The sequence below is a fragment of the Megascapheus bottae genome, chromosome 7, assembly GCF_031878675.1.
Source record: "Megascapheus bottae isolate mThoBot1 chromosome 7, mThoBot2.hap1, whole genome shotgun sequence".
NCBI classification, from domain to species: domain Eukaryota; kingdom Metazoa; phylum Chordata; class Mammalia; order Rodentia; family Geomyidae; genus Megascapheus; species Megascapheus bottae.
Window position 1 is genome coordinate 64,938,141 of NC_143515.1, and position 27,686 is coordinate 64,965,826.

General features: G+C 39.7%; 1 protein-coding gene and 2 non-coding genes across 3 annotated transcripts in view; all 3 read right to left on the reverse strand.

The window, feature by feature from the left end:
* The window catches only part of Wdr43 (WD repeat domain 43), a 52,510-nt gene that overhangs the window by 24,502 nt on the left and 322 nt on the right, over window positions 1–27,686 (reverse strand). The window contains exons 2-9 of the mRNA XM_090337230.1: window positions 19,104–19,241; window positions 16,228–16,349; window positions 11,381–11,501; window positions 10,176–10,315; window positions 8,649–8,751; window positions 4,434–4,498; window positions 2,802–2,973; window positions 1,848–1,934 (exon numbers count right to left, since the gene is read on the reverse strand). Of these exons, the coding sequence (XP_090193356.1) occupies window positions 1,848–1,934; window positions 2,802–2,973; window positions 4,434–4,498; window positions 8,649–8,751; window positions 10,176–10,315; window positions 11,381–11,501; window positions 16,228–16,349; window positions 19,104–19,241 (948 nt within the window). The remainder of the gene's footprint in view (window positions 1–1,847; window positions 1,935–2,801; window positions 2,974–4,433; window positions 4,499–8,648; window positions 8,752–10,175; window positions 10,316–11,380; window positions 11,502–16,227; window positions 16,350–19,103; window positions 19,242–27,686) is intronic.
* On the reverse strand, window positions 1,231–1,308 carry LOC150060934 (small nucleolar RNA SNORD53/SNORD92). Its single transcript, XR_016536309.1, has one exon. It is a non-coding gene; the product is annotated as a small nucleolar RNA SNORD53/SNORD92 (small nucleolar RNA).
* On the reverse strand, window positions 10,615–10,698 carry LOC150060935 (small nucleolar RNA SNORD53/SNORD92). The gene has a single exon (XR_016536311.1). It is a non-coding gene; the product is annotated as a small nucleolar RNA SNORD53/SNORD92 (small nucleolar RNA).

Below are 27,686 nucleotides of genomic sequence, written 5' to 3' on the forward strand. Positions count from 1 at the left end.
TGAATATTAATAAAATGTTGGCAATTTTTTTGTGCCCATCATGGGGCTTGAGCTCAGGGCCTAGGGAACTGACTCTTAGCTTTTATGCTCAAGGCTAGCTTTCCTACATGGGCTGGGCTGGTTTCGACCTGCGAGCATTAAATCTCAAGCTTGCTGAGTAACTACTAGGATTATGGGCATGAGCTAGAGGCACACAGTGGCAAATAAGCTTTTAAATGATAAACGATAGATTTCTGGTTTTAAAGCTTGCAGTAACTCATTAAGAACTAAAAGGAAAAAAAAGGGCTGGGAGTTTGGCCTAGTGGTAGTGTGGTTGCCTAGCATGCACGAAGATCCGGGTTCGATTCCTCCATACCACATACATAGAAAAAAGCCGAAAATGGTGCTGAGGTTCAAGTGGTAGAGCTCTAGCCTTGAGAAAGTCCAAGGACAGTGCTCAGGCCCTGAGCTTAAGCAAGCAAATAAATAAATAAATGGGAAAAAGTCTACAGATTAGATAGAACACATTAATTTTTTTAAAAATGTTAAATAGTAAATTCACACCAGGTGGCAGTGGCTCACACCTGCAAGCCTAATTACTCAGGAGGATGAGATCTGAGGACCACAGTTCAAAGTCAGCCCGGGCACCAAAGTCTGTGAGACTCTTATCTCCCTCCAATTAACCACCAGAAAACTGCAAGTTGCGCTGTGGCTCAAAGTGGTAGAACATTAGCCTTGAGCTGCAGAGCTCAGGGAAAAGTGCCCAGGCCCAAGAGCTCAAGACCCACAACCACCAGAAAAAAATATAGGTGGCAGGAGTTTGGCCTAGTGGTAGAGTGCTTGCCTACCATGCACAAAGACCCAGGATTCGATTCCTTGGTACCATATACAATGGTAAAATGGTGCTGTGGCTCAAGTGGTAGAATTCTAGCCTTGAGAAAGCCCAAGGATAGCACTCAGGTGCTGAGTTCAAGCCTCGGGACTGGCAAAAATAGAAAGAAGGGAGGGGAGGGAGGGAGGGAGGGAAGGAGGGAGGGAGGGAGGGAGGGAAGGAGGGAGGGAGGGAGGGAGGAGCGTTCCAGAAGTGATACTAAGGTTCAAGTGGTAGAGCTCTAGCCTTGAGAAAGCCCAAGGACAGTGCTCAGGCCATGAGTTCAAAGCCCAGGACTGGCAAAAACAAATTAATGACTAAAAACATGTTTGTAAATAAATTCGCGCATTATGAACACACCAGAATTCATTCTGCCAGAAATGCTCAGACAGCCAAGAGAAAGGTGTCATCTCTGAAACTCAGCCAGAAGCGAAACCAAGTGGATGTCATCATAGCAATTCATGGCCTTCCCTTTCTCATTAAACCACCCAACAATATATACCAAGTGACACTCCAAAGTAGAGAAAACACTAACATTCTTCTCACATTCTTCTTCCAGCCCAACTATGGTAAAACTGCATCTTGAAATATAGCATTCCTTTAAACAATTTTGTAAATCATTGATTGTTAAAGTCATTTATTGAAGTGTGTTACTGAAATGACTGTGCATGTGAAGAACAGGAAGAATTAGAGAAAATCTTAAATTGCTAGTCATCAATATTGTCACTCAGCCAATTGTAATCCAATAAAATTTAAAAGATCATAACACAAAGTATTAAAAGCTAGGAATAGAGACAGACACACTTGTAATCTTAGCTCTCAGGAGGCGGAATTCCAAGCCAACATGGACTACAGAGTCTTGTTTTCTCTCCTTAGCCTCATCCTACTTCCCTCCTATCCTCACCCCCACCCCTCCCAAAACATAAACAGATAAATGTAGTCTAAATATACTGTATCACATTGCTCCTTCTTAAATCTGAACCTGTAATGTGCTTACCTTTGTTACAGCCGTTTCTACCTTTGGGGCCCAGGAATTTGAAATATCCCGCACTAAACACATATGGGGTTCTTTGGAGTTTAAAGCCTAGAAACAGTTTTTAGGGGGGAGGGTGTGAAAGAAAATAATGTCAAATAAGCAACTTGGAATAAGAACAAAGTGAAAAATAGTTGTACATTTTAATTTTATAAAAATATCAACTATAAAAATATACAATATATAACATAAACAGAAAAATATATAACATTCAGGAACAGTGGGAACTGTCAGCCATAGTCACCACACAGATTGACGGCAACTGGACATATGGTCCAAGTAGTGGAATACCAGACGCGAGCAAGAAAGCTGAGCTTGCATGAGGTCCTAAGTTCAAATCCTAGTACTAGCAAAACTAAATACTTTTTTTTTTCAGTGGGTCAGAGGGCTTGTACTTGGCCTGGGCGCTGTCCCTGAGCTCTTCAGCTCAAGGTTACGCCCTGTCCCTGGGCCTAGGCATTGTCCTTGTGCTCTTCAGCTCACGGCCACCACCCTACCCTTGAGCCAAGCCCCACTTCCCCTTTTCTGGAGGTTAGGTGGAGATAAGAATCTCAGGTCCCTTTGTGCCTGGGCTGGCTTTGAACCTTGATCCTCAGATCTCAACCTCCGGAATAGCTAGGATTACAGGCAAGAGCCAGGCACGCCTGGCTTAAAAATAAATGCTTAATGTGGTTAATATGTAAAATACATTTCTAAAACAAGACACTAGAAAAGGGAGGTTTGACATTTCAATATTTTATCTCAAGTAGGTGTGAAAATGCTATTGTAGGCATAATGGACTGAAAAAAATCACATAATAAACTATACAGTGAAAGGTTCTTTAATTACATAATACATTTGCAAATGTAGCCTTAAAAAAAGTCTTTTCCATATATAGTTTAATGCTTAAATTTCTATCCCAAAATATCATCTACATACCACTCGTTCAATAGTAGGCTGAAACCAATTGCCATACACAAGCAGCAAAGACATTTTGTCTGTGCAGAAGCCAGCTGCTAGAATAGGAATGGGTTTTGGTGATGATTTCTTCCCTTTCCCAGGCGTTGCTATTTGAATTGTGCAGCTGGACGTCAAAGGCTTTTTGCAATGTCTAGAAATGGAGGAAAAGATTCGAATATTTGAAATAACGTTTTACTAAATCTCATAAGGTAGTACCAAGTTACAAAAATGCAACACTCTCATGAATTCCACAATACCCTAAGAAATAGCCAAGGTTCCCAGAGCACAAGAATGCCTTTCAAGGCCACATACACTTTGAAAACCACTTATACTTCTACCTTATTTTATTAGGAGGCATCAAGTTCCTAAATTATCTTTCAATCCTATATGCCTTCTGCCATTTGGTCCCATCTCCAATCACTCAACCTCCAAATACTCAGTCTAACTTGAGTGCAGCTCCAGTACCATTAAGCTCTCCATGTCTTCTCTAAAGGTACTGTTCATCTTCCTCTACCCTAGCTCATCCTTGCATTCTTGTAGCATATTCTCTCCCACAACTTTTATGCCTAAGGTCTTAGACATGATTTTAGAGTGCTTTTTGTTTTCACCAACACTTAAACAATCTCTCCCACTTTGGCCCCAAAGCTGAATTGTTGCCTCATCAACTATTTCTCCCTTCTCCATCTTGCTGTCGTTCTGCCTCTCTTTCTCATGTCTTTAAATAGTGTAAATTGGTTTCAGTTCAACATATCAATTTGTGACAATGTTTCCCTTTGGCTATTATACTTTACAACACTACTCTTGATAAATGCCTTTCTTACAAGTGTCTGTATCAAATATATAGCTGAAGATCCTGCTCAAAAGCTATAGTCTCTAAAGTATTGGGCTTTATCTACATCTCAGACTCTTATCTCCAATTAACCACCAAATGGCCAGAAGTAGAACAGTATGTCAAGTGATAGAAGAGCACTATCCTGCAGTAAAAAAAAAAAAAAAAAAAAAAAAAAAGGCTCAAGGATAGCCCCAGAACAAGTGTGGAGATGGGAGGGAATTAAGGCCAAGGCCAAAGTCTACATACAAGTTAAGCCACACTCTCCAAAAGTAAAAATGTTTTATTCCAACTATGAGTACTTAGTAGGTACACATGATAAAAAGTCACTTTTCTAACCATAAAGAAACATAACATACAAGTCTAAAAGCTTGAGTTCATACTGCATTCATATGGTCAAGCAATAAAGAATACTTTCCTGCTGGGTGTACAGGTAGCTGCAGCTCAGTAATCCTAGTTGTTATTGTGGAGACTGAGATTTGAGGATCTGAAGATCTGACTGAAGTCAGCTCAGGCAGGACTGAAAGCCCATAACTTTTTAAAAAAATGTATTGTTATTTTAGAGGTGATATATAGCAGGGTTTTATTTACATATATCAGGTAATAAGTATGCTTCCTTCCATACAGTGTCATCTGTTCCATCACTCTTATCTCCAACAAGAGAAACACAAAAAACTTCTAACAACCTAACAGGACAGAAACATAGTAGAAACAGTAACAAGATGGGAAGTATGAACAAATAACAGGAAATCAGAAATAAATTCCTGACTTAAAAAACTTACCCATTTAATATGTGTTCAAAAAGATGGACCTGACCATCTCTGCAAACAACAGCTAACTTGACAGGCTAAAAGAAAAATGTTTACTGATTAACTATAATGAATGAGCTCAATCCTCCAATCTAACTTAAAAAAACTCAATTCTTCCCACCCCCAAAGACACAAAAGACACATTTAGAAATAATTACCCCTGACAAAATAGCAATTGGTGGGGTTACTGCCAACAGTCTTAATTCTTAGGTCAAAAAAGTAACATAAGTCAGGAGGTACCCATGGCTCATGTCTGAAATCCTTCAGGAAACAGAGATCTAAAGATTGCAGTTCAAAGCCAACGGAGGAGGCTCCAGAAAATTCTTTATTGCCAACTAACCACCCCCAAAAAAGCCATAAATGGGGCTGTGGCTCATGTGGTAGAGCTTCAGCCTTGACAAAAGGCTGGCTAATTGGACAGAGCGCCCAGTCCTTGAGTTCAAGCCCCGGAAGCAGTTAGTTTAACAGAAAATGCCACAAACGGAAAATACAGTCACAAAGTTCAATGAACTAAGTTTCTACCAGTTGCAAGAGCAGGCAACACAGGTTGGACGTGCCTCCAAGCCAGAGCTATCTGAAATCCAGGCTGTTTAAAATGTCATTTCACATCTATTACTGGCGATTAGAGACCGAAAACTACCATTACTTTAGTTCTTCCTCTATTTTCAATCTTTGTATTCTAATAGTCTGGCAGTCTCCAGTCTCTAGTTTTTGGGGGGTTTTTTTGGAGGGGGAGGGAAGGAGGGTTGGTGTTTTGTTTTGGCCAGTCCCCAGCTTGAACTCAGGTCCTGCCCACTGTCCTTGGGCTTTTTCAAGGCTAGAGCTCTACTACTTGATCCACAGCATCACTTCCAGCTTTTTCTATGTATGTGGTAAAGTAGAATGGAACCAATCTTGATGCATGCTCAGCAAGCACTCTTACCACTAGGCCAAACTCCCAGCCCATGGGAACTTTCTTAATAAAAGCTCTCTACAAGTTGCCATATATTTACTCTAAACTATGAATACAATTGGGAAAACTGGAACAATTGAAATACATAGCTGTTTTAGTATCCATGTAGCACTGTGAAAGCATTTAGGAAAAAAATTTAATTGGTTCTGTTTGTGTTCCTTTTCTGGGGCATGAACTCAAGAACCTGAGTTTTCTGCTCAAGGCTAGTGCTCTACCAGTTGGGCCACAGCACCACTTCTAGCTTTCACCTGGTAGCTAACTAGAAAAAAAGTCTCCCAGACTTTCCCACCTGGGCTGGCTTTAAACCACAATCCTCAAATATCAGCTTCCTGAGTAGCTAGGATTATGGGCATGAGCGATCATATGTATTTATTAGTGGCTAAAGACAAGAAATCTCTGAAAGGACAAGACAAGTTCATATATTTTATGGTTAAGCAGAATATGAAAGTTTTCCTTTTAGAACATCCTATTAACAGATTAAAAATCTAATCCCAAACTGTCTAGAGAGATTGGTGATTAATTACTGGACAATTGTAGACCAAAGTCTAATTTTGAAATTTTATGTTCAAATTACTTCTGGAATTACAATTTCACAATGTGTTATGGTCGATTTTACATGTAACAATTAGAATGTGGCTTCTCATATCCATCACCCAGTTAAATATCTTCAAAAAGTTCTTGTTCTATATACTGGTACTGGGGCTGTTTCAAATTTTGCTGCCCTTTCTTATGCGACATTGGGGCTTGAACCCAGGGCTTGGGCAGTGTCCCTTAGCTTTTTTACTAAAGGGTAACACTTTACAATTTCAGCCACAGCTGCACTTCAGGAGTGGGGAAGTATTTAAACTGGGATAAGAGTTCTCAAAAATATTCTCTCTTATTATTATGTCAATCTTCCAACCTTATTTCCTCCTTTTCTTTTCCCCTTACTTTCATTTGAGTACAGTGAACTGAATCCAGGGTCCTGTATTAGGCAGTGTTTTAACAAGCTATATCCACAGCAACTATTTCCATTTAGATTTAATTAAACTTTCCAAAAACTACACACATATACATAAAAGTATACAATTTTTCAGAAAGTGTCTTGTTTAGTAATATGGGAACAAATATCAAAGCAATTCCTTTGGTATCAGATTCCTTTGCTTAGCATACACCAAGACCTGGGTTCAATTCCTCGCTACCACATACATAGAAAAAAAGCCAGAAGTGCTGGTGTGGCTCAAGGAGTAGGGCTCAGCCTTGAGAAAGCCCAAGGACAGTGCTCTGAGACTGGAGCTCAAGGCCATGACTGGCAAAAACAAACAAACAAAAACAAAAAGCCTGATTATAATGAGCTAGTCAGCTCAGTGATCACAATCAATGAATAGACAATCCAACCTCATTGCTGTGGTTAAATTCTTACTTTTTTGTAAGTATTTAAAACCACTCTGGGCTCTCCTAATCTAATCAGCAACAACCTACCTAACATCAAAAAGCCAACATCATTAAAAAACACTGTCAATAACTAAACCAAAATCTGCTATACTTTTAAAAACTAGTAGGACATAATTAAAAAAAAAAAAACTCTAAATTATCTCTAAATCCATGTCAGAGGGTTATAAAATATAGAAGAAACCTAGACCTAAAGTGAAAATTCTTGGCTGGGAATGTGGCTTAGTGGTAGACTGCTTGGCTAGCATACATGAAGCTCTAGGTTTGATTCCTCAGTACCACATAAACAGAAAAGGCTGGAATTGAAGCTGTGGCTCAAGTGGTAGAGTGTTAGCCTTGCGCAAAAGCCAGGGACAGTGCCTAAGTCCAGGCCAAAAGAAAAGTGAAAATCTTTTTGCCTTTCATTAAGATTCTATCTAACTCTTAAGACTGCTTCTAACAAAAAAAAAAAAAAAAAAAGAAAGAAAGAAAGAAAGAAAAGAAAAAGGAGAAAAAGAATTTCACAGCCACGAGGGTTGCTCACGCCTGTAATCCTAGCTACTCAGGAGGCTAAGATCTGAGGATTAAGGTTCAAAGTCAGCTCATACTGCAAAGCCTATGAGATTCTTTTATCTCCAATTAATCACTGGAAAACTGGAAGTAGAGCTGTGGCTCAAAGAGGGGTAGGGTGATAGCCTTGAGCTGAAGAGCACAGGGACAATGCCCAGGCCCAGAATTCATGTCCCATTACCAACCAAAAAAAAAACAAAAATCCCCCCCCCCCCCCAAGAAGCCAGGCCTGGTGACTCACACTTGTAATCCTAGTAACTCAGGAGGCTGAGATCTAAAGATCATGGTTCAAAGCCCATCTGGGCACTGAAGAACAAGAGGCTCTTATCTCCAATTAATCACTAGAAATAAAGAGCTCTGGGACAGCCCCATGACCCAATATTAAAAAAAAGAAAAAGAAAATAAAGAATTTAAAGCAAATCATATGTGTTTAATGGAGATGAAAAATCATTAATATAACATTTTTACATGAAAAAGTAAAAAATGTAAGAGAAGTATGAAACAAAGTACGCCTTAGAACTAACTAACAAGATGCATAACCACAAAACATCTAGGGCAGGCCGGGAGTGTGGCCTAATGGTAGAGTGTTTGCCTAGAAGGCAAGACTTCCTGGGTCGATTCCTCAGTACCACATACACAAAAAGGTTGGAAGTAGTGCTATGATCCAAGTGGCAGAGCACTAGCCTTGAGAAAGCTCAAGGACAGTGCCCAGTCCCTGAAGTTCAAGGCCTAGAAAAACTGCATCTAATGCAACAACCATACATATTAAGAACTTTCAATAATTGACTTTATTAATTGATACATGCCCTGTTCGTCTTTGAGTGAGGTTATGAGGTATAAATAGCCGATGCTTGTAATCTTGCAACTTAGGAGACTGAGATATGAGGATCAAGGTTCAAAGCAATGGTGGGCAGAAAAGGCCTTAAGACCCCCAATCTCCAATTAACCACCCCAAAGCTAAAGCAGATCTGTGGTTGAAGTGATTTAGCAGCACCACTATGGAAGGGAAAAGCTAAAGGACAAAGTTCAGAGCCTGAGTTCAAGCCCCAATACTGGCACACACACTCAAAAAAAAGAGGCTTTCATTACTAACATTCCTGTTTCATGAAGCTTCTCAGTGATTGAAAGAGTTACACTTCAATAGTCTAAGAATATTTTAGTTACATTTTATCATTACTCCCTCACATCTACACTTTGCATTTCAAAAGTAAATTTTACAAAATCTAAAGCCAATTCTCCAATACCATGTTACTTACCTCTTCTTTGTTTTCTGACAAGGTCAAGTCAATAAAAACAGGTTCATCTGTAACTGTGAAAGACATTACTGCACTCTTTTCTTTGTTTTCTGACCGGACCTGCCTAGAAAACAAATCAGCCATTAGATAAAATGAGTTTTATCCAGGAGAAAAATCACACTATGCAAGTCCTGATATATAATTATATCAGAACCATATTACATGTTTGCTTGAGAAAAGAAAAGACCATCTAAGCAAACATCTGACAAACTGAAACAATGAGTAACATTCTCTATCCTTTTTCATTAATTTGTCTATCATCATGTCAACTAAACTGTCTTGATGCCTACAGCTTGTTAATTCCTGAGATTGCACTAAGATTGTCTGGTCTCTACTTTTTCGGTTTTATGTCCTCTACATTTCTAGTTTAACTTTACAGTTATAAATTGTCAGTTTCTACGAAATGGGCTACAGATGTTTTTAATTGGCTTTGCACTCAAATCTATGCTTAATTTGGGGAAAAAAAACACTTCATGAATAGAAAACAGTATAGGAATAACACTGTATGTCTACAAGCACATACATACATATACTCACACACATGTATAAACACACACACACACAGCACACAAAGCCCATTATTCAGGGATTCTTGTATGAACTGAGTACGTGTTAAAAAATTCATTTATCGGGCCGGGAGTTTGGCCTAGTGGTTAAAGTGCTTGCCTAGCATGCACGAAGACCCGGGTTCGATTCCTTGGTACCACATACACAGAAAAAAGCCGGAAGTGGTGCTGAGGCTCAACTGGTAGAGCTCTAGCCTTGAGAAAATCCAAGGACAGTGCTCAAGCCCTGAGCTCAAGCCCAGGACTGGCAAAAAAAAAAAAAAAATCATTTATCATAACCTCAAAAAAAAAAAATCACTACTTCTAGAGCTTTCATGTTCAATCATGCAAATCAATAAAATGTTTGAGACCCACTGCTCAATGATCTCAACTGAGACTGAAGAAGGCAAGACTACTCTGCCTTATTTCAGCTCTCACACTATAAAATGTGTCTATTGATTATATGGGTTTTTTTCCCTCTTGGTTTTTGGTGGTGATTTCACTGTTTATCCCATAAGCCAAGTACTAAAGTGCCATATAGCATTCCTAAGTATAAGAAGGCCTCATAAAGATAATACATAGAATACAAAAGCTTCCTTCAGACAATGGAAAGTGGTGCTGTATATTTACTGATCAATGAAATACATACATTAGGGGTCTGGTAGTTTGCCCTAGTAGTAGAATGCTTGCCTAGCATGCAAAGACTTGGGTTCAATTCCTCAGTACTATATACATAAAGCCAGAAAACGGTGCTGTAGCTGGAGTGGTAGAGCACTAGCCTTGAGGAAAGCCCAAGGACGGTGCTCAGGCCCTGAGTTCAGCCCCTGGGATTGGCCAAAAAAAAAAAAAAAAAAACTATTTTTAAGCATTCTACATTAAATACAATAAAAAATAAATATCATACTAAAGTTTATAGACTCCCAACACGAAAATAACTACCTACCAGACATTAAGTAACCGATCATGTACTGCTCCAGATAAAAAATAAAGACCTGAAATTCCATCAAAAGGCTGGCTCTCACTGGGAGGTCGGACAGTAGTGAACATAAGTGTTGATACTGGTGTTGCGTGTCCTGTGAAATGCTGGAGAAAGTTATATCTCATTTAGGACAATGAATTCAAAACAGTAGAGCCCCACATGTATCAAAAACAAGCAAGATATCATTTGACAGCAGAGCCCAACAGCTCAATTTAACTCTAGGCAAACCTGTACTATACCTGTACTATAATCTCACTTCTTAAATGTCTAAAAATATTTAGTACTTTTCAATACTATCTGCAAGTACCAAAGATATGCCTTGATTTTTCATAATTGTACCTATTTTTTCTTCCTTTTGTTGTAATTAGTCACTCATTTCTAGCTACTTTAAAGGGGGTGCTCAGTGCTCAGACACAGCCAAGGAAATTGTAGGTCTTCATTTTACTCTCAGTGAGTTGAAACCACAATTAAGGCATCATCATAGCACCAAGTTCAGTAACCCCTTGGTAATTTTTCCTTGTAGATAAAATGCACAGTGCAAACTAAAAACAAAAATGCTAAGGTCCTTCCATAGCAAAAATTTCCTATTCAGACTTCCATTTATTTGGTTTCCTCATTTTTCCAAATCATGTATGTATCCTATGTCAGTAAGTCAAATTTATTTGGCACACTTACAAATAAGGAACCTATTTTGGTTTAGATTTTGTTGATGGTTATAATTCTTGAGACAGGCTCTTACTATGTTGCCCAGGCTAGCCAAAACTCTTGGGCTCAAGTGAGCCTTCTGAGAACTAGGTCTACAGCCACATATTACCAGTATTTGTTCTGATTTGCCACTTCTAGGGCTTGAACTCAAGGCATGAGCACTGTCCTGAGCTTCTTTTTGCTCGAGGCTAGCACTCTAGCACTTAAGTCACAGCACCGCTTCGAGCTTTTTCTGAGTAGTTTACTGGAGATAAGAATCTCACAGACTTTCCTGCCCTGGTAAGTGCTGCTTTGAAGAACGATCCTTAGATCTCAGCCTCCTGAGTAGCTATAATCACAGGCATGAGCAACTGGCTCCCAGCTACCAATATTCTTAAAGCAATGTTTTATAGCTCAAACATTTGTCTCTCCATAGATGCTTTACACATGAATTGTTATGTTTAGAAATAATTTGATTGACTTACTCTGTAGACTTCTTTAGTCTCCAAAACCCACAGTTTGATTGTTCGACCAGCTGAAAGCAACATCTTTCCATCTGGGCTAAGACATAGGGAAGTGACGCTGCTATTGTCTCCTTTCCACTTGCTATAATGTGAAGACAAGCAAATACATCTCAATAAATGGGGGGATATTTTACTCAGTACAGAACAACACAACTGGGGGGGAGACCTAAACATTAATAAATACTATCTACATCAACTGCATTCCCTCAATTGTATTAGGTGAGTAACCCCAGCAAGCCACTATAGTCTCCTTGATAGGGTACTCATAACATAAATTCCCTCTAACAAGTAAGTACAGAATGAAATTTCTCAAGATATGCTATGAAATGGGTAGGTTAAGAGTTGTAAGAATGCAAAATATGGGTCAGAGTTTGACTTAGTGGTACAGTGCTTGCCTATCATGAACGAAGACCTGGGTTCGATTCCTCCATACCACATACACAGAAAATTTTTGAAGTGATGCTGTGCCCAAGTGGCAGAGCTCTAGTGTTAAGAAAGCTCAAGGACAGTGCTTAGGCCCTGAGTTCAAGCCCCAGGACTAGCTTAAAAAAAAAAAAAAAGAATGCAAAGTAGAGAGCAGCTGTGTATCCTGTGACTCATGAGATAAGACTGCAAATACTTAGAAAACTTCTGATCTAGATGGACCTCCATACATCCATCTATTCACACCATAATCCATACTATCCTAGAAAGGTGAGCCTTTCCTTTCCACTGGAACACAAATGACTTTTCAAACTACAACCTCAAAAGAACCAAAAAATAATCCAAAAGGTGATTTCCATCCCAAATCTACACAGATGAACTACCACTGTAAATCGAAATAAACTGGGTACAGTATTTCCTTTCTCATATATACTTTAATAATTAGAATCTTGTCTTCACATTGTTTTACATTGTTATAATAGGCAATGAGAGACTTTTCACCTATCAAAATTACTCATTACAAAGGATTAATAGGATATATATATATATATATACACACATTGAGACTACGTAACTCCTTCGTATTACTAAGAACTCAAAATGAATACAAAATAAATACTATACAATATAAATACCTGAACTAACTAGTTCAAGGAAATGTATATAATCATGTATTAAAAAGCATGAAAGAACTTTTTTCCCTTGTCTTGCATTCTAAATTTTTTTTGCCAATTTCTTACTTAACAACATCCATGGCTTCAATGCTCACAAAATAATAAACCATGCTCCTTAAGTAGAGGAAGCTGAGACACTTCCTGAAAGTTAATACGGCTACTAGATCCCCCTCTAGCACACCCTACCTCGGATAAGAACTTCGTAACTCATAAAATAATGCTCCTATATCAGCATAACCTAAGAACTTTTCAGGCCCAACCTATCACACCTACTATATTTTGTGTGCACAAATAACAATATATGGAAGTACATCTATTCAATTTTTAAAAGTAGAATGGAATGTTTCCATCTGGGAAATAAGATGGGTTCCAAGGAACAATCTACATATACACACATTGTAAGGCCTCCAGATCTCTACAAGTGAAAAAACAAGCCTTCCAATTAGTTTGCTTTTTATGTCAGTCCTGGGTCTTGAACTCAGGACCCTGGGCATTGTCACTGAGATTATTTGCTTAAAGAAAGATTAGGGCTCTACCACTAAAGTCACAGCTACACTTCCAGATTTCTGGTGGGTAATTGGAGATAAGAGTCTCACAGACGTTCTTGCCCGGGCTGGCTTTGAACCTCGATCCTCAGATCTGAGCCTTCTGAGTAGCTAGGATAACAGGCATGAGCCACTGGCACCTGGATTCCAATCGCTTTTTAATATTTCATTTTCAAATAGCAACAGCCACTCAAGGATCTTCTGTAATCTGAAGAATGCCTTCCTTCAACATGAAAAACAGGAAGTAAAGCAAATGAACAAATAAAAACATACCACCTTCAAAAGAAAATAGCCCCCCCCCCCAAAAAAAACACTAAAAGAAATAGAAATGCCTGAGGGGAAAGTAAAACTAATTCCAACCTTACTCTTCTGATCTTTAATTTATCCATCAACTGTCAAGGTTCAAAGATACTGATGAACAACCAAAACTCAACATAAGTACCCCTCTAAAAATGTGCTCCCGGCCGGGAGTTTGGCCTAGTGGTTAAAGTGCCTGCCTAGCATGCACGAAGACCTGGGTTCGATTCCTCAGTACCACATACATAGAAAAAAGCCGGAAGTGGTGCTAAGGCTCAAGTGGTAGAGCTCTAGCCTTGAAAAAGTCCAAGGACAGTGCTCAGGCCCTGAGCTCAAGCCCAGGACTGGCAAAAAAAAAATAAAAAATAAAAAAAATAAAAATAAAAATGTGCTCCCTCCAAAATACAGAACTAAATAAAGGGGAAAACAGGTCCCATCAAAAAAGAGACAATTTGGGGCCGGGAGTTTGGCCTAGTGGTAGAGTGTTTGCCTAGCATGCATGAAGACCCGGGTTCCATTCCTTGGTACCACATACATAGAAAAAAGCTGGAAGTAGTGCTGAGGCTCAAGTGGTAGAGCTCTAACCTTGAACATAAGACCAAAGACAGTGCTCAGGCCCTGAGTCCAACCCCAGGATTGGCCAAAAAAAAAAGAGAGACTAATGAAAGGAGCCCAGTAGTAATTGTCCAGCAGACATGCTTCACATGAAAATTCTCCAAAATCTCAAACCAGGAGCTAGTTACTGGGAACCAGACCAAGAATGGGAGGATCATGGTGCGGCGGCCAGTGTGGGCAGAAAAGTCCATAACACTCCACCTCCACAAAGGGAAGCCAGACACAATGATGTGTGCCTATCATCCAAGCCACGGGAGGAAACTACCAAAACAGAGTATGTACCAAGAAGCAAAACCCCATCCAGTGAAAGAAAGGGCTCAAGGCCTGGCTTAGAAGTAGGATCCCATCTAGCATGAGGCCTAGATTCAAACCCAAATACCACCAAATGAAATAGGGAGGGAGAAAGACAAGGACAAACAGATGGGTTAAGGGAAAGTAAAATTAAGTGAACTGACAAATGGATGGATATGTCTACAACTAAGACACTACAAGAGTAAGACTATACTAATAGGTGTACTTTGAAAAATAGCAATTTAAGAAATAAAAATGACAATTAGGCTGGGAACATGGTCTAGTAATAGAGCACTTGCCTAGCAGGCACAAAGCTCTGGGTTCAAATCCTAGGTACCACATACACAGAAAAGGCCAGAAGTGGTGCTATGGCTCAAGTGGTAGAGTACTAGCCTTGAGAAAGTTCAAGGACAGTGCTCAGGCTCTGAGTTCAAGGGCCAGGACTGGGGAGGGGGGGAGAAGGAGAAAGAGGAAGGGGAAGGAGAGGCGGAGAAGAAGGAGGTGGTGCTGGTGGTAGAGGAAGAGGAGGAGGAGGAGAAGGCAGCGGCGGTGGCCGCCACACCACAGCCACGGAGAGAAGAAGGAAGAAAGGAAAAAGAAATAAGATAATTACAAAGATCAGGAAAAAGCAAACCAATAAACTTCTTGGCAGTATGAGGTGTGAACTCAGAATCTTGCAGACCAAAAAGAAAATGTAAACCTAGGACATCTTAAAGCTCAGTTTTAATAGAAGTCATAATGTAAAGAACAAATATTGCGAATCACAACAGTAATATGACAATAACTGAAGAGGAGGTAGAAAGGGAATAGAAGTTAAATCCTTTTCTTCCTTAGTAGGAAATTAGTTATCTAAAATGGAGGGGAGGAAATCAACTGACATCAGCATAGGATGCTAGGAATGAAACTAGAAACCAATTAGCTTATCCAGTAGTACAATTTAGTGGAAAAGAGGTCAAGATTTTATTTAACCTATTTCTTAAATGTGAAATAGGAACAGAGCTGACCTCATAATATTACGACTAAATCCATCCAGAGTGTTCAACAACCTCTATGTTAGGGGTGGGGAATTTTCCCTGTTGTGGGTCAGTTATATATTTACAGTATCATTCACAGGCCATAAGAAATTATAAGTAGAGCATCAATAGTCAACATACAGCAGGACAAGAAAAATTACATACTGCCCCACTATGTACAACCAAATGATTTTGAAGGCCTAACAGGAACAAAATGGTACCTATATCTTTATGAAGTACTAGTCTTAAAAACTCTCATTCTGAATATAGTAACGTGGGCCTCATCCAGCCTCACTGAATCAGTCTTTCCAAGTCAGGTGGCCAGTGTGGAAATACCACTACAAGTAAATGGAGTGAAGACACTTCGTAACTAACTGGCTTACCTAAAGCCAGTAATGAGAGTCCCCAACTCTTAAGCTTCTCCAACCACCTTGTCTGCCGAGTTCTGCCTTTCCCATAACAAGATTCAAATTTAATTTTTCTTAAAACCCTGAAATCTTATGGCCATTAATTTATTTTCACTGGAGGATATTTTTATCTTCTACCATGCATTATCTAATCTGCCTTTTCTTCTAGTTACTCACTACAAATTCCTGTTTCATTTTGCTACTTCTTGGCTACCATTTCTTCACCTTCCTTTGTTCACTCTTGGAAGAATCCCCCTGCTCTCTTCCATTCAAACCTTATCTGTCCATTAAGTCCAACTGAAACCCTTTCTCTTACACTACACTTTCCTAACACTACTTACCCTACAAGTAATCATGTCACCTCATGACAACTTTTTGTGCAATTTTACCATTTAGTTATATACTAACACTTCACATGCCCAACCTGAGTCAATGTTCATTTGTATGTATGTTTCCCACTGCCTGGGGCAAGATACATCAAACTCGAATGCATTTGCAAACAGTTAACTGAGCCATCCCCCACTTCCAATCATCATTACTCACCACTTCACTTTGCAGGTCTCTAAGTTCCATTCCACAATATATTTATCATCTGAACAACTATATAAGCAGCCACTTTCTTGATGCCACTGTATGCAATTGACTCTGTTGTCATGTCCACCACTCTGAAGAATTTTTTAATTTTAAAGGAAAAAAAAAAGCTTGCTTTATATGATAAAGTATAGGATAAAGTATACTTTAAGATATTGTATCCTAAGAAACCTTATAGGATAAGGTACTCTAGAGTCATTGCCAAACACTTTACACCAAATGTTAGCTCGAAACTTAAAAGTCTCAACATACCCACATCAGTTTTATAACAAGAAAAAGAGGACAAACAACATAGAACTTCATTAAAACATTAACTTTCCCTTCTCCTTCTCAGGGAAAGCCTACAAAGAATACTAACTCAAATAATAATCCCCATTTGGTTTGCTTTGTGACATGAACGCCAAGATTTTGTAACAATGACAGAAGCACTGAAGTCAGGTCCAAAATTAACATTTTGCTTATTCATTTATTATGGTGCATACTAGGGCCTGAATTCAGAGCTTCACACTTGCTACTGATCTCCAATTGAGCCAATTCCCTAACAGGTAAGGTCTGGTCAAAGGTGTCAAAGATTTAATTTTATTGTTGGTTGGGGGCATTTGTTTTTAAGGCAGGGGATGGAGGTTGTTTTCTTTTGGTTTTGCCTGGAGCCAGCCTCAGGCCTCAATCTTCAAGTCCTTTCTTATACTGGAACCACAGTCATTTACCACAATGCCCAGATTATTGAGACATGATGTCTCAGTAACTTTTCGCCCAAGCTAGCCTTAAACCTTCATCTTCCTGGGGTCTATCTCTCAAATAACTGGGATTACAGGCATGAGCCACTATAGACCTTAAGGTTAAAAATCGTTAAGTAGGCCAGTGGTAGAGTGCTTGCTTAGCATGCACAAAGACCCGGGTTTGATTCCTTGGTGCCACATACTTAGAAAAAGCTGAGGCTCAAGTGGTAAAGCTCTAGCCTTGAGAAAGTCCAAGGACAGTCCTCAGGCCCTGAGCTTAAGCCCAAGACTGGCAAAAAAAAAAAAAAAAAAAAAATCGTTAAGTATCCTTGAAAACTCCTTTTTAAAATAACCCACCTGAGCCAGGCACCAATGGCTCACACCTATAATCCTAGCTAATCAGGAAGCTGAGATCTGAGGGTTGCAATTCAAAGTCAGCCCAGGCACAAAAGTCTGTGAGACTTATCTCCCTCCAATTAACCAGTAGAAAAGCAGAAATGGGGATGTGGCTCAAAGTGGTAGAGTGCTACCCTTGAGCTAAAGAGCTTAGGGACAGTGTCCAGTCCAAGTTTATGCCCCACGACTGACAGCCCCCCCCACACACACACACAAAAAAAAAATCTAGGAGCAAGGAATGTGGCTTAGTGGTAGAATGACCCAATACAAAAACAACAAAAAAAAATTTGACCGGCTATATTAACTTATATTGGCAATCCCAGAACTCAGGAAACTGAAGCAGGAAGCTCATTACTTCAAGGCCAGCCAAGACTACGTAGCTAGCAAAAGGATGTATAAAAAGGAAAAAAATAAATCACTTCTTCAGGTAAACACAATGACTTCCAAGTGTTGACTGCTACATATTAGTCTCCATGTTATAGATTGCATATTTCATAAGCACACTGCATATATCAAGAACAGTGTTTTTATTGTCCCAACTACCATCAAGTTAAAAGACTACCAAAGAAGCACCTTCCACTTGGAATGAGACAAAGCAGGGCTGGGAGTCTGGCCTAGTGGCAGAGTGCTTGCCTAGTATGCACGAAGACCCAGGTTTGATTCCTCAGTACCACATACATACAAAAAGCCGGAAGTGGTACTATGGCTAAAATGGTAGTAACCTTGAGAAACCCTGTGCTCAGGCACTGAGTTTAAGCCCTAGGACTAGCAAAAATTAAAATTAAAAAAAGCCTGTAGTACCATCAAAAGAAAAGGCAAAAGAGAAACAAATCAAGAGTGCAAAGCCTTGGGTTCAATCCCCCAAACCAGCACAGAAAACAGGATATAAAATAGATGGACAGAAGCCAACTAGCTGGCTTTAAATATGTTTCAGACAAGGAAATACAAATTAATAGTGGCTCACACCTGTAATCCTAGGTTATCAGGAAGCTGAGATATGAAGATCAGGATTCCAAGTCAGCCTGGACAGAAAAGTCCGTGAGACTCATCTGTAATTAGTCACCAAATGGCGAGAGTGGAGCTATAACTCAAAGTGGTAGAGCACTAGTCTTGAAAACAAAAGCTCTGTGATAGTAACCACACTGAGTTCAAGCCTCAAGTAAAGCTGGGTCTAGAGGAAGTGTATCTCTCTAGTGGCAGGTTTAAAATTAACCTTCCAGCAGTAGATTTCTCTAGTGATTGGTTTTAATTTAAAATTTCAACATTTATACTTTATGTAGTTCCAATTAATCAGGAGATGGTTTACAACAAGAAACACAGAAAGCAATCCTATAATATTCAGTTCAGTGAACAATAAACCACACTATGATACTGCCTAACAAATCATATTAACAATAATTTAGCTGATTCCTTTGCTCTTTGTTCACAGGTAGTATTCTTATAAGCTACTGTATGCACTGCCTTGAAGTTCTCCTCACCCTTCTACATGAACAATTATTTAAACAGGAATTCCTTGTTCTCTGACCTTTTATTTAACAGGTATGGTTACTACAATCTGTAGCATATATCACTATTTGATTCTTCAAATGGAAATGAACAGGAAAACTACCTCTATAATGTAAATCCCATCTCATATCTTGATGTATATTTTATTAGTTTATAATCATCCATTTCCCACTCATCTTTCATAAAAGTACATGTAAATATACTTACTATTAATTTACTGTGCAACTCTCCTTTCACTGTACTGTACAATAAAATACTACCAACTGCCGTACCAAGAGCCAACAAATCAATCTGGTCACTCGTTCCTTTAGCTTCTGATTTCCTTTTTTTCCTCTGATGACTTTCCTAGGGGGGAAAAATGTTTATTAAGTATTTCAAACATTATTTAAAAACATTAAAATATCAATAAACATTAAAATATCAATAAGTCTTTGGGGGCAGAACTGGGTTTGAACTCAAGATAAGCCCCAAGCTTGCTAAGCAATGCTTGTAAGCACTCTACTACCTGTTTATCAAGCTTTCTTTCACTTCTCTAACTTACATTTTAAAAAGAGAGAGGGCAGAATTTACTAGGTAAATTACGAGGTACATTTTTTTTTGTCAGTCATGGGGCTTGAACTCTGGACTTGGGCGCTGTTCCTGAGCTCTTATACTCAAGACTATCGTCCTACCCCTGGGTCTGGGCATTGTTCCTGAGCTTTTCAGCTCAAGGATACTGCCTTACCCCTGAGCCAAATACCACTTTCGGTTTTCTAGTGGTTAAGTGGAGGTAAGAGACCCATGGTCTTTAGTGTCCAGGCTAGTTGAACCATGATCCTCAGATCTCAGCCTCCCGAGTAACTAGGATTACAGGCGTGAGCCACGGAGTCTGGCCTGAGATTTTTAAAGTCCTCAAAATTCTCTGTCCCATTTACCATTTAGGCAGACAGCAAACTGCATGACATGGTATTGTTCTTGGTACTCCTGATAGGGGGTCAGAACATCTCTGGCCTTTCCAATTTGAACAGATCCAGGGGAAGCCTTCACTCAGCAAGCAAAGAGATTCATATCTAAGCCACAATGCTTCCCTTTCCCCACAAATGTTACTCAAATTCTTCCTTACTTTTCAATAAAAACTTGTTTATAATTATAAGCACGCATATACTTCATTTTGAGCCAACAAATGGTAGTAACTAGAAGAACCCAGTACATACACTACAATGCCATAAATTGCTCTGGCAACTACTTAAGGGCTAATTTGGAAGTTTCAGTCTAGTAGCAAATATCATACTATTTTGGTTTATTTCAGTTGTGTTGCTAACAGCTCAAATCTGCCACAAAAAAAAAAAAAAAACAAAAAAAAAAAAAAAAACAATGGGTCCGGGAGTTTGGCCTAGTGGTAGCATGCTTACCTAGCATGCACAAAGACCAGGGCTCGGTACCTGTTGGGAGCCAGAGTGGAATCAAACTGTACCTTGACTTGCATCAGACAATGGCTTTATTGTCTTATTGTTTTCTGGCCCTATTCTATGTAAATGACCTGAGAATTACCATATGAATGGAACACCTGGAGGTTCCCCGGGGGTCTGGAGGAGGGAAGAAGGGGGAGTGAAAAATAAACTGCGGCAGTCCTTACCTGGACTGCAGACATCCCGGACCCCGACCCGGTGTCCGTGTCTGTCTCTCTTCTATTTCTTCCTAGTCCTTGCCCCCTATTTCAGGAACCCCAATCTGCGAACCCTGGTTTGCTGCCGGTTGGCCCCGGCAGGTACCCAATAGATAGAAAAAAAAAAAAAAAAAGCCAGAAGTGGTGCTGAGGCTCAAGTGGTAGAGCTCTAGCCTTGAGAAAGCCCAAGGACAGTGCTCAGGCCCTGAGCCCAAGCCCAGGAGTGGAGGGGGGAAAAAAAATGATGATCACTTTTAGAGGAAGCTGTCAAAACTTATAATGACAAAGAATAATTTATTTTACTTCAGAACTTAATTTTATTAGAGCTGTCCCAGCCTTTTTCAGTTCAAGGAAGCCAAAGAATCTATTCTTTTGGCATGAAACATACTAGCATTACAGGAAAGGAAATATTTTCTTCATAGTATACAATCTCTGCTAGGGAACACAGAGAGGCTCAAACAAAAATTCAAAAATTCCCCAATTCAAGAACTACAATGTTGCTAGTACATGACAAGTATTATATTTCTAAGATAGTTTCCTTTTTATCCCTTTAGTTACCTATATAAAGGGAATGCTACATTTGAAGAATACAGACACACTTTAAAAACAAACTTTTTACTTCCAGAAAAGTAACTGAGGCCAGGAGTATGGACTAGTGGTAGAGTGCTTGCCTAGCCTGCAGCCCTTGCTTCAATTCCTCAGTACCACATACACAGAAAAAGCTTGAACCGGTGCTAAGGCTCAAGTGGTAGAGTGTTAATCTTGAAAAAGTTCAAACACAGTGCCCAGGCCCTGAGTTCAAGCTCCAGGACTGGTGAAAGAAGGGGAAGGACATTTTCTGCCTGCGCTGGTGGCTCCTACCTATAATCCTGGCTACTCAGGAGGCCAGGATCTGAGGAATGCAGTTCAAAAGCAGCCTAGGCAAAAGTTCATGGAATTCCTATTTCCACCAGACATTAACCACCAGAAAACTGGAAGTGGAAATGTGGCTTAAAGTAGTAGAGAGCTGGTAGATAAATAACATTTTTTCTAAGACCTTAGAAATATACTTAGATGCATAAAACCTCAAGAGGTTACAACTAAGTTAGTTTAGAAATGACCTTCCTGACAATCAACTTCAAACATTGAAACTTTATAGAGCCCTAGGTCCTGTCCCTTTTTCAGTTATAAGGATTTCTAAAAAGCTACCTTCTGAGTGATCACAGTAGGCAACGGTGGGTTTTCTGTCTAAGGTTATAAACAAATACTTATTTTACAGACAGTGGAGAAGACTATTAACCTACTACAGGCCAAGCATCCCTAATAAGAATTCTTTTAAGTTTTGAAGCATCTCTGATTTGGGATATTCACACTTGGAATGATCACGCTGACAGGTACTTTTAGTCATCAACATTTTAAGCTGTATATATTCAATCTGTACTACCTCATCAAAAAATTTCTTTAGAGTAGGAAATTTCTACTCCTGGTCTTTCCATATCAAACCAAATAAAATACTGACAATGAATATTTTAATGTGTAAAATGAATTGTCCAAATATGTACATGCTTTACAAATGACTTCAATATGCTTTAAAAAGCACAAATTCAACATTAGCATCATCAAATCCCTCTTTCTATTTGCACAATCTATTCCTAGAAGCAAGAAACGCAGGTGGAAGGAATATCCACAGCATTTATGTACAACTAAAGCTAAATCATTCTATTCGCCTAAAGCTAAATAATTCCATTCATGTGTTTGATAACAAATAACTAATGACTTGTACACTTTTCAGGGTTGGTTAATCTTTTTAAGATTTCCCATTCAGTAGAATAAGCATGTCCAAACACATAATGCACCCACCAGATAAGAAGCTTATTTAACCAGTAGACATTTGAATAAGATCTGGTACTCTGAGTACTACACCCCATCCCCAAATATTTCTGAATCCAAAAGTCAGTGCTATTGGTCCCAACAGTTTATATCTCATTTTAAATACATGCTTTTCCCTTCATGCGGATATCTTTTCATACACACTTCAGTTTTCCCTAGATAAGAATCCTAGCTAGGAGGCAGGGAGTATGGCCTAGTGAGAGTGCTTGTCTAACATGCACAAAGCCTTGGCTTTGCTACTGTGGTTCAAGTGGTAGAGCACCAGCCTTGAGAAAGCTCAAGGACAGTGTTCAAGCCCCCAGGACTGTCAAAAAACTAGAAAGAAGAATTCCAGCCAGGCTTAAATCAAGTAACATTTCTACTTTTTCTTTGGCAAGAAAGTTACTCTGTATCAGACACAGTAATCTAAATTGTTTCTATTTTTCCTTGGTCATATTCAATTTCCCTCTCAAGACCCCAGCACAATATATGTGCACACTGATTATCAACAACTTATATGAACACATAATTTAGAAAGGTGGGCTGAAACTTTGGTTCATATATAGCTGTAAAATCTGTGAGGCACCAGGTGAAGACTAAAAGAATGTAACTAAGGAATGAAGTCTACTAAGGAAGAGTCTTTCCAACATGAGCTTAACAATAAATATTGAAAACCTGTTCAATGAAAACTTATAATCATTTGACCAAGAAAGCAATCAGAAGAGTGTCACATGTTTTGATTTCTATAAGCAAAGAGTACACAGATGAGATGAAGACAGGAAAACAAAGCCTATTCAGAAAACGAGAAGTCAGGATTTTACCAGTAATCAAGCAATGAGAACTGATTCCAAAGTAAGAGCAAAAAATACACATACACATACACACACACACACACACACACACTCACACCTGGGAAACTTGTAAAACTACACCTATAACTCCTCAAACTTCCACAGAACTTACCATAAGAAATATTTGCATTTTTCCATTTTACTTCAATCTTAGTTCCATTACAACCCAGCAATCCTATTTCACAATCCACTAAGGGATCAAAACCTGCTATGAAAATAACTGACATGAATGCCCCAAGTTTTAGGTTTCATTTTGCAAGTAGTCTCCTATTCCACTTCTTGGCCTATCTTACATTGGCATATGATAACCATAAGAAAGCATTATATAAAATTACAAGTTATATTTATATGGAACAATTAAGTACCATATAATGTATAGCAGCACAGAAACTTCCAGCGAGCTCTCATCTGCAACCTTTCCCTCCTTTTACATTTAACTACTTGAGACCTCTAGACAGTATAAGAACATAGCTGAGGGCCTGGAGTTTAGCCTAGTGGTAGTGCTTGCCTAGCATGCACGAAGACCCGGGTTCTATTCCTTGGTACCACATACTTAGAAAAAGCCAGAAGTGGTGCTGAGAAAAATCCAAGGACAGTCCTCTGGCCCTGAGCTTAAGCCCAGGACTGGCAAAAAAAAAAAAAAACCAAAAACATAGCTGAATTCTGCAGTATCTCAAAGAGGTAATTTTGAGGACAGTTCACATTTCTCCTAGAAATATCATTACACTACCACCTGGCCTGGCCCAGTATCTGAAATACTGTGGGCTTTATTCAATGAGTGTGTAGGGTTCATGTTAATGCAGTGACAGCAAAGCAGCACAAGCACATTTACTGCTACAGCCAACAGTTGGTTACAGGCCTGTTCTTCCAGAGCTGTACAGCCAGTAGAAAAAGGCAGTAGGTAAGTTTGAGACTAGGCAATAAAGCAGGAGCTGTTCCCAGGTACCTCAGTCTTCTGTGTAGTTCTGGTCTGTTATTTAGTATCTCAGCTCCAGATTTATAAATACAAACTTGAGAAACACTATACAGGCATAAATGCAAACAAAGTATTATAATCATTATAACTAAGAAAAAGAAACAGAAATCTGTTTCTACCTTAACCTATTACCCAAGAAACAGAACAAATTTATCTTTCTGTACTTTCACCACACATTTGGGTCTTTTGTCCATCTTTGAGTTGCTAATTACTAAACCAAATGTACAAAGCATATCAACTGATTTATAATGAGCATATTAAATGAAGAATATTCATTGATTTATCCAATAACATTTATTAAATGCTTACTATATATTATCACGCTTTCCTTCCTATGCCAGTAACACCCGTAGCCTTCATTTAATCTTGAGGGCCCTAAAAGGTACATGGTGTTATCTCTCTTTCATGCTTGAGAATGGTCACATATTAAGACCTTAACAAAACGCTGTGAATGTGAGCTTCTTACTATTTCATGCTTTGTGTTTTAAACTTCAAAGGCATCAATAAATAGAGTTTAAGACTTGAGCATCTTGGAATCTAAGTGGGAATAAACATAACCCAGGAGATAAGAGAACAGAGGTGGAGCACTTACTATACACATCTATTCATTTACTTTTTATTAAAAAAAAATTTAATTCTACTGAAGACCTGTCCACATTTTATGCAGGAAAACTCTCCCCATCTATAATTTCTCAAAATAAAATTCAGGCTTCAGGCTACATTCCTAAAATAATGGGAATGGGATATCTCTACAATCCTCCTAGATTCCAATTCTGTGACTCAGTTCAAAGGGCACTGGAATTCTTGGTCCCTAGTAGCCACAATTGCTTTAATAAGGCCTTAACAGCTCAAGGCTTTAGTTAAATCATTTAACTTTCCTTTCCTTTTTTTTTTTTGGAGGGGGGGGTTAGTTGTGGGGCTTAAGCTCAGGACCTGGACCTCATTGTGCTCAAGGCTAGCACTCTATTACATGAGTCAGAGCCATTTCCCATTTTTTTTTTGAATGGTTTATTGGATACAAGAGTTTCTGCCTGGGCTGGCTTTGAACCATGATCCTCAGATCTCAACCTCCTGAGTAGCTAGGATTACAGGTATAAGTCACCTGCTCCTGGCTTGTCACTTACCTTTCATAACTCTGACTTCTCATTCACTTGAACTTTTTTTTTGGTTGTTTTGTTTTTTGGGGTTCTGAGTATTGAACCTGTATATGCTAGGTGTTAAGCTAGATCATTGGCCCTTGGTTCTTTTTTTTTTTTTTTGCCAGTCCTGCGCTTGAGCTCAGGGCCTGAGCACTGTCCTTGGACTTTCTCAAGGCTAGAGCTCTACCACTTGAGCCTCAGCACCACTTCCGGCTTTTTTCTATGTATGTGGTACCGAGGAATCGAACCCCAGTCTTCATGCACACTAGGCAAGCACTTTAACCACTAGGCCAAACTCCCGGCCCCGGCCCTTGGTTTTTTTAAATACAACAATTCGGAGCACCTGGTAAGATATGTTGCTAAAGCCAGGCACTGGTGGCTCATGCCTGTAATCCTATCTTCTCAGGAAGCTGAGATCTGCTTATGGAGGTTTGATGCTAACCTAGGGAAGAAAAGTCCCTGTGAAACTCTTATCTCCAATTAATCACTCCAAAACCCCAAAGTGGCACCATAGCTCAAGTGGCACAGCACTAGCCTTGAGCAGAGGCTCAAGGTTCAAGCCTCTGAGTTCAAGCCCCATAACCAACCCCTCACCCCAAAAGATATGTTCTAAAATAGGGCAGAGATAAAGGAAACACTCTGTGAGGTTTGGTGCCTACATGTGTATTGTGGAGGACCTTCTTCAGGCAAACTAAGCACAAGTTCTACAAGAGCACTACAGCCCCAGCACAAGAGTTTTAAAGGAGCTCAACTCCCCAAATTAAAGCACCTTGACAAAAAGCGTCTTCCTGGTTATGAAACCAAACACAGTGACTTTCCTATAATATACATATGTGTATGTGTGTACATATCTCCAAACTATATTTTTGAGACTAAGTTTCAATACAATGTGACTAAAAGTCAAGAGGAAAGCAAAGTGGGTGACATTGGGACAATTTAATATTAACTTTTAAATATAACCAAAAAGTGAGCTGTAAAAACATAACTCGAAGCCTGGTTCTATTTTTGGCTTAATGTAAGTTGAGTTTTATCTACCTTGCAAAACTAGCTATACAAATACAAGAGACTAATAACACTTATACACCATCAACTATTGCTGTGAAGCAAGGCCTGGACTCAAATGCGGACAGTACCACGCACCTAAAACAACTGTTCCATTATTTCTCCATCCCTACTAGGCCTTAACAGGACTGTTAAATTATAAAAACAGAAAACGCATTCGAAATGAAAAAAATATAGAGGGCTGCGATTCTAACAAATGACAACTACAACTTTTTTCAAGTCTTAAGCTGACTTATTTTCCTGGTAGGTGCACTTTATTAATCAACAGAACCAACTATGAAAATGTAGATTACATTCTGGGAAAAAAAAATCTCTAAACATACTCACCCAAAGTACAAGTTAGAGCCTCATCTCTTTCAAACCAGAGATTTACAAGTTTCTTTATAGTCACATGGAGTAATATCTATCCTAAACATAAACTCCTCAGGTTTTACTTCGTTAACGTAAAAATGTCCCATCGTTCAGGATAAAACTTGGTACTTCAAAGTCATACTGAGCTGATTCCTTTTCTCCGTGACTGCAGTAAGCACGTGCTTGAGTTTAAGCACATGTAATCTAGTGATTAAACAAGGAATGTCATTTATCTGACAGTGAAAAGCCTGCTCTAACTAGGCAGCTTCCCATCTAAGGGGAATTTCTTGCGTCATATTAAACCAAGCTACTCCTTCACTTTACCTCCACGTTCTAAGGAAAACTTCAGGATAGAGGGGAAGAGGTTTGAAATGGGATCTTGCAAGGGTTTAAGATTTTTAAGGAAGTTCAAAAGGCTTGAGAATGAAAAGAAGCGTGGGCAAGCAAAGACTTTACAGAATGAGTCTACCAGAACCTAGCAGAGGATGAGAACACGTGTAGAACCGGCATCTTGGCTAAGACAGGGTCCCGGAAGCACGTTAAAACTGACTTGTTCAATCTCCCCCAGGGCCCGCCCCAGGCGAAGCAATACCCCGGGTCTGGGATCGAGCCGAGCAGTGCTGGCTCTGTCACAGGCCACGGCTCGTCGTGGGTGCAGGTGGACGAGCCAGGCCTGGCAGTAAGACGGCCCTCGGGGGACCCAGGACCTCGGCGAAACATGGCGGCCAGGCGACAGTGGGGCGCAGACCGCATGGAGCCCGAGAGCGAGCCGCACCCTCTCGCTGCCCTCCGGACAAGCCGCACACGCGGCGGCGGCGGCGGCGGCGGCGGCGGCGGCGTGGGGCCCAGTGCGCGCCGCTACCGCGCTCCGGGCCGCCCCGTCCCGGGCCGCCAAGGGTGGAGCGCCAAGCGGTAGCA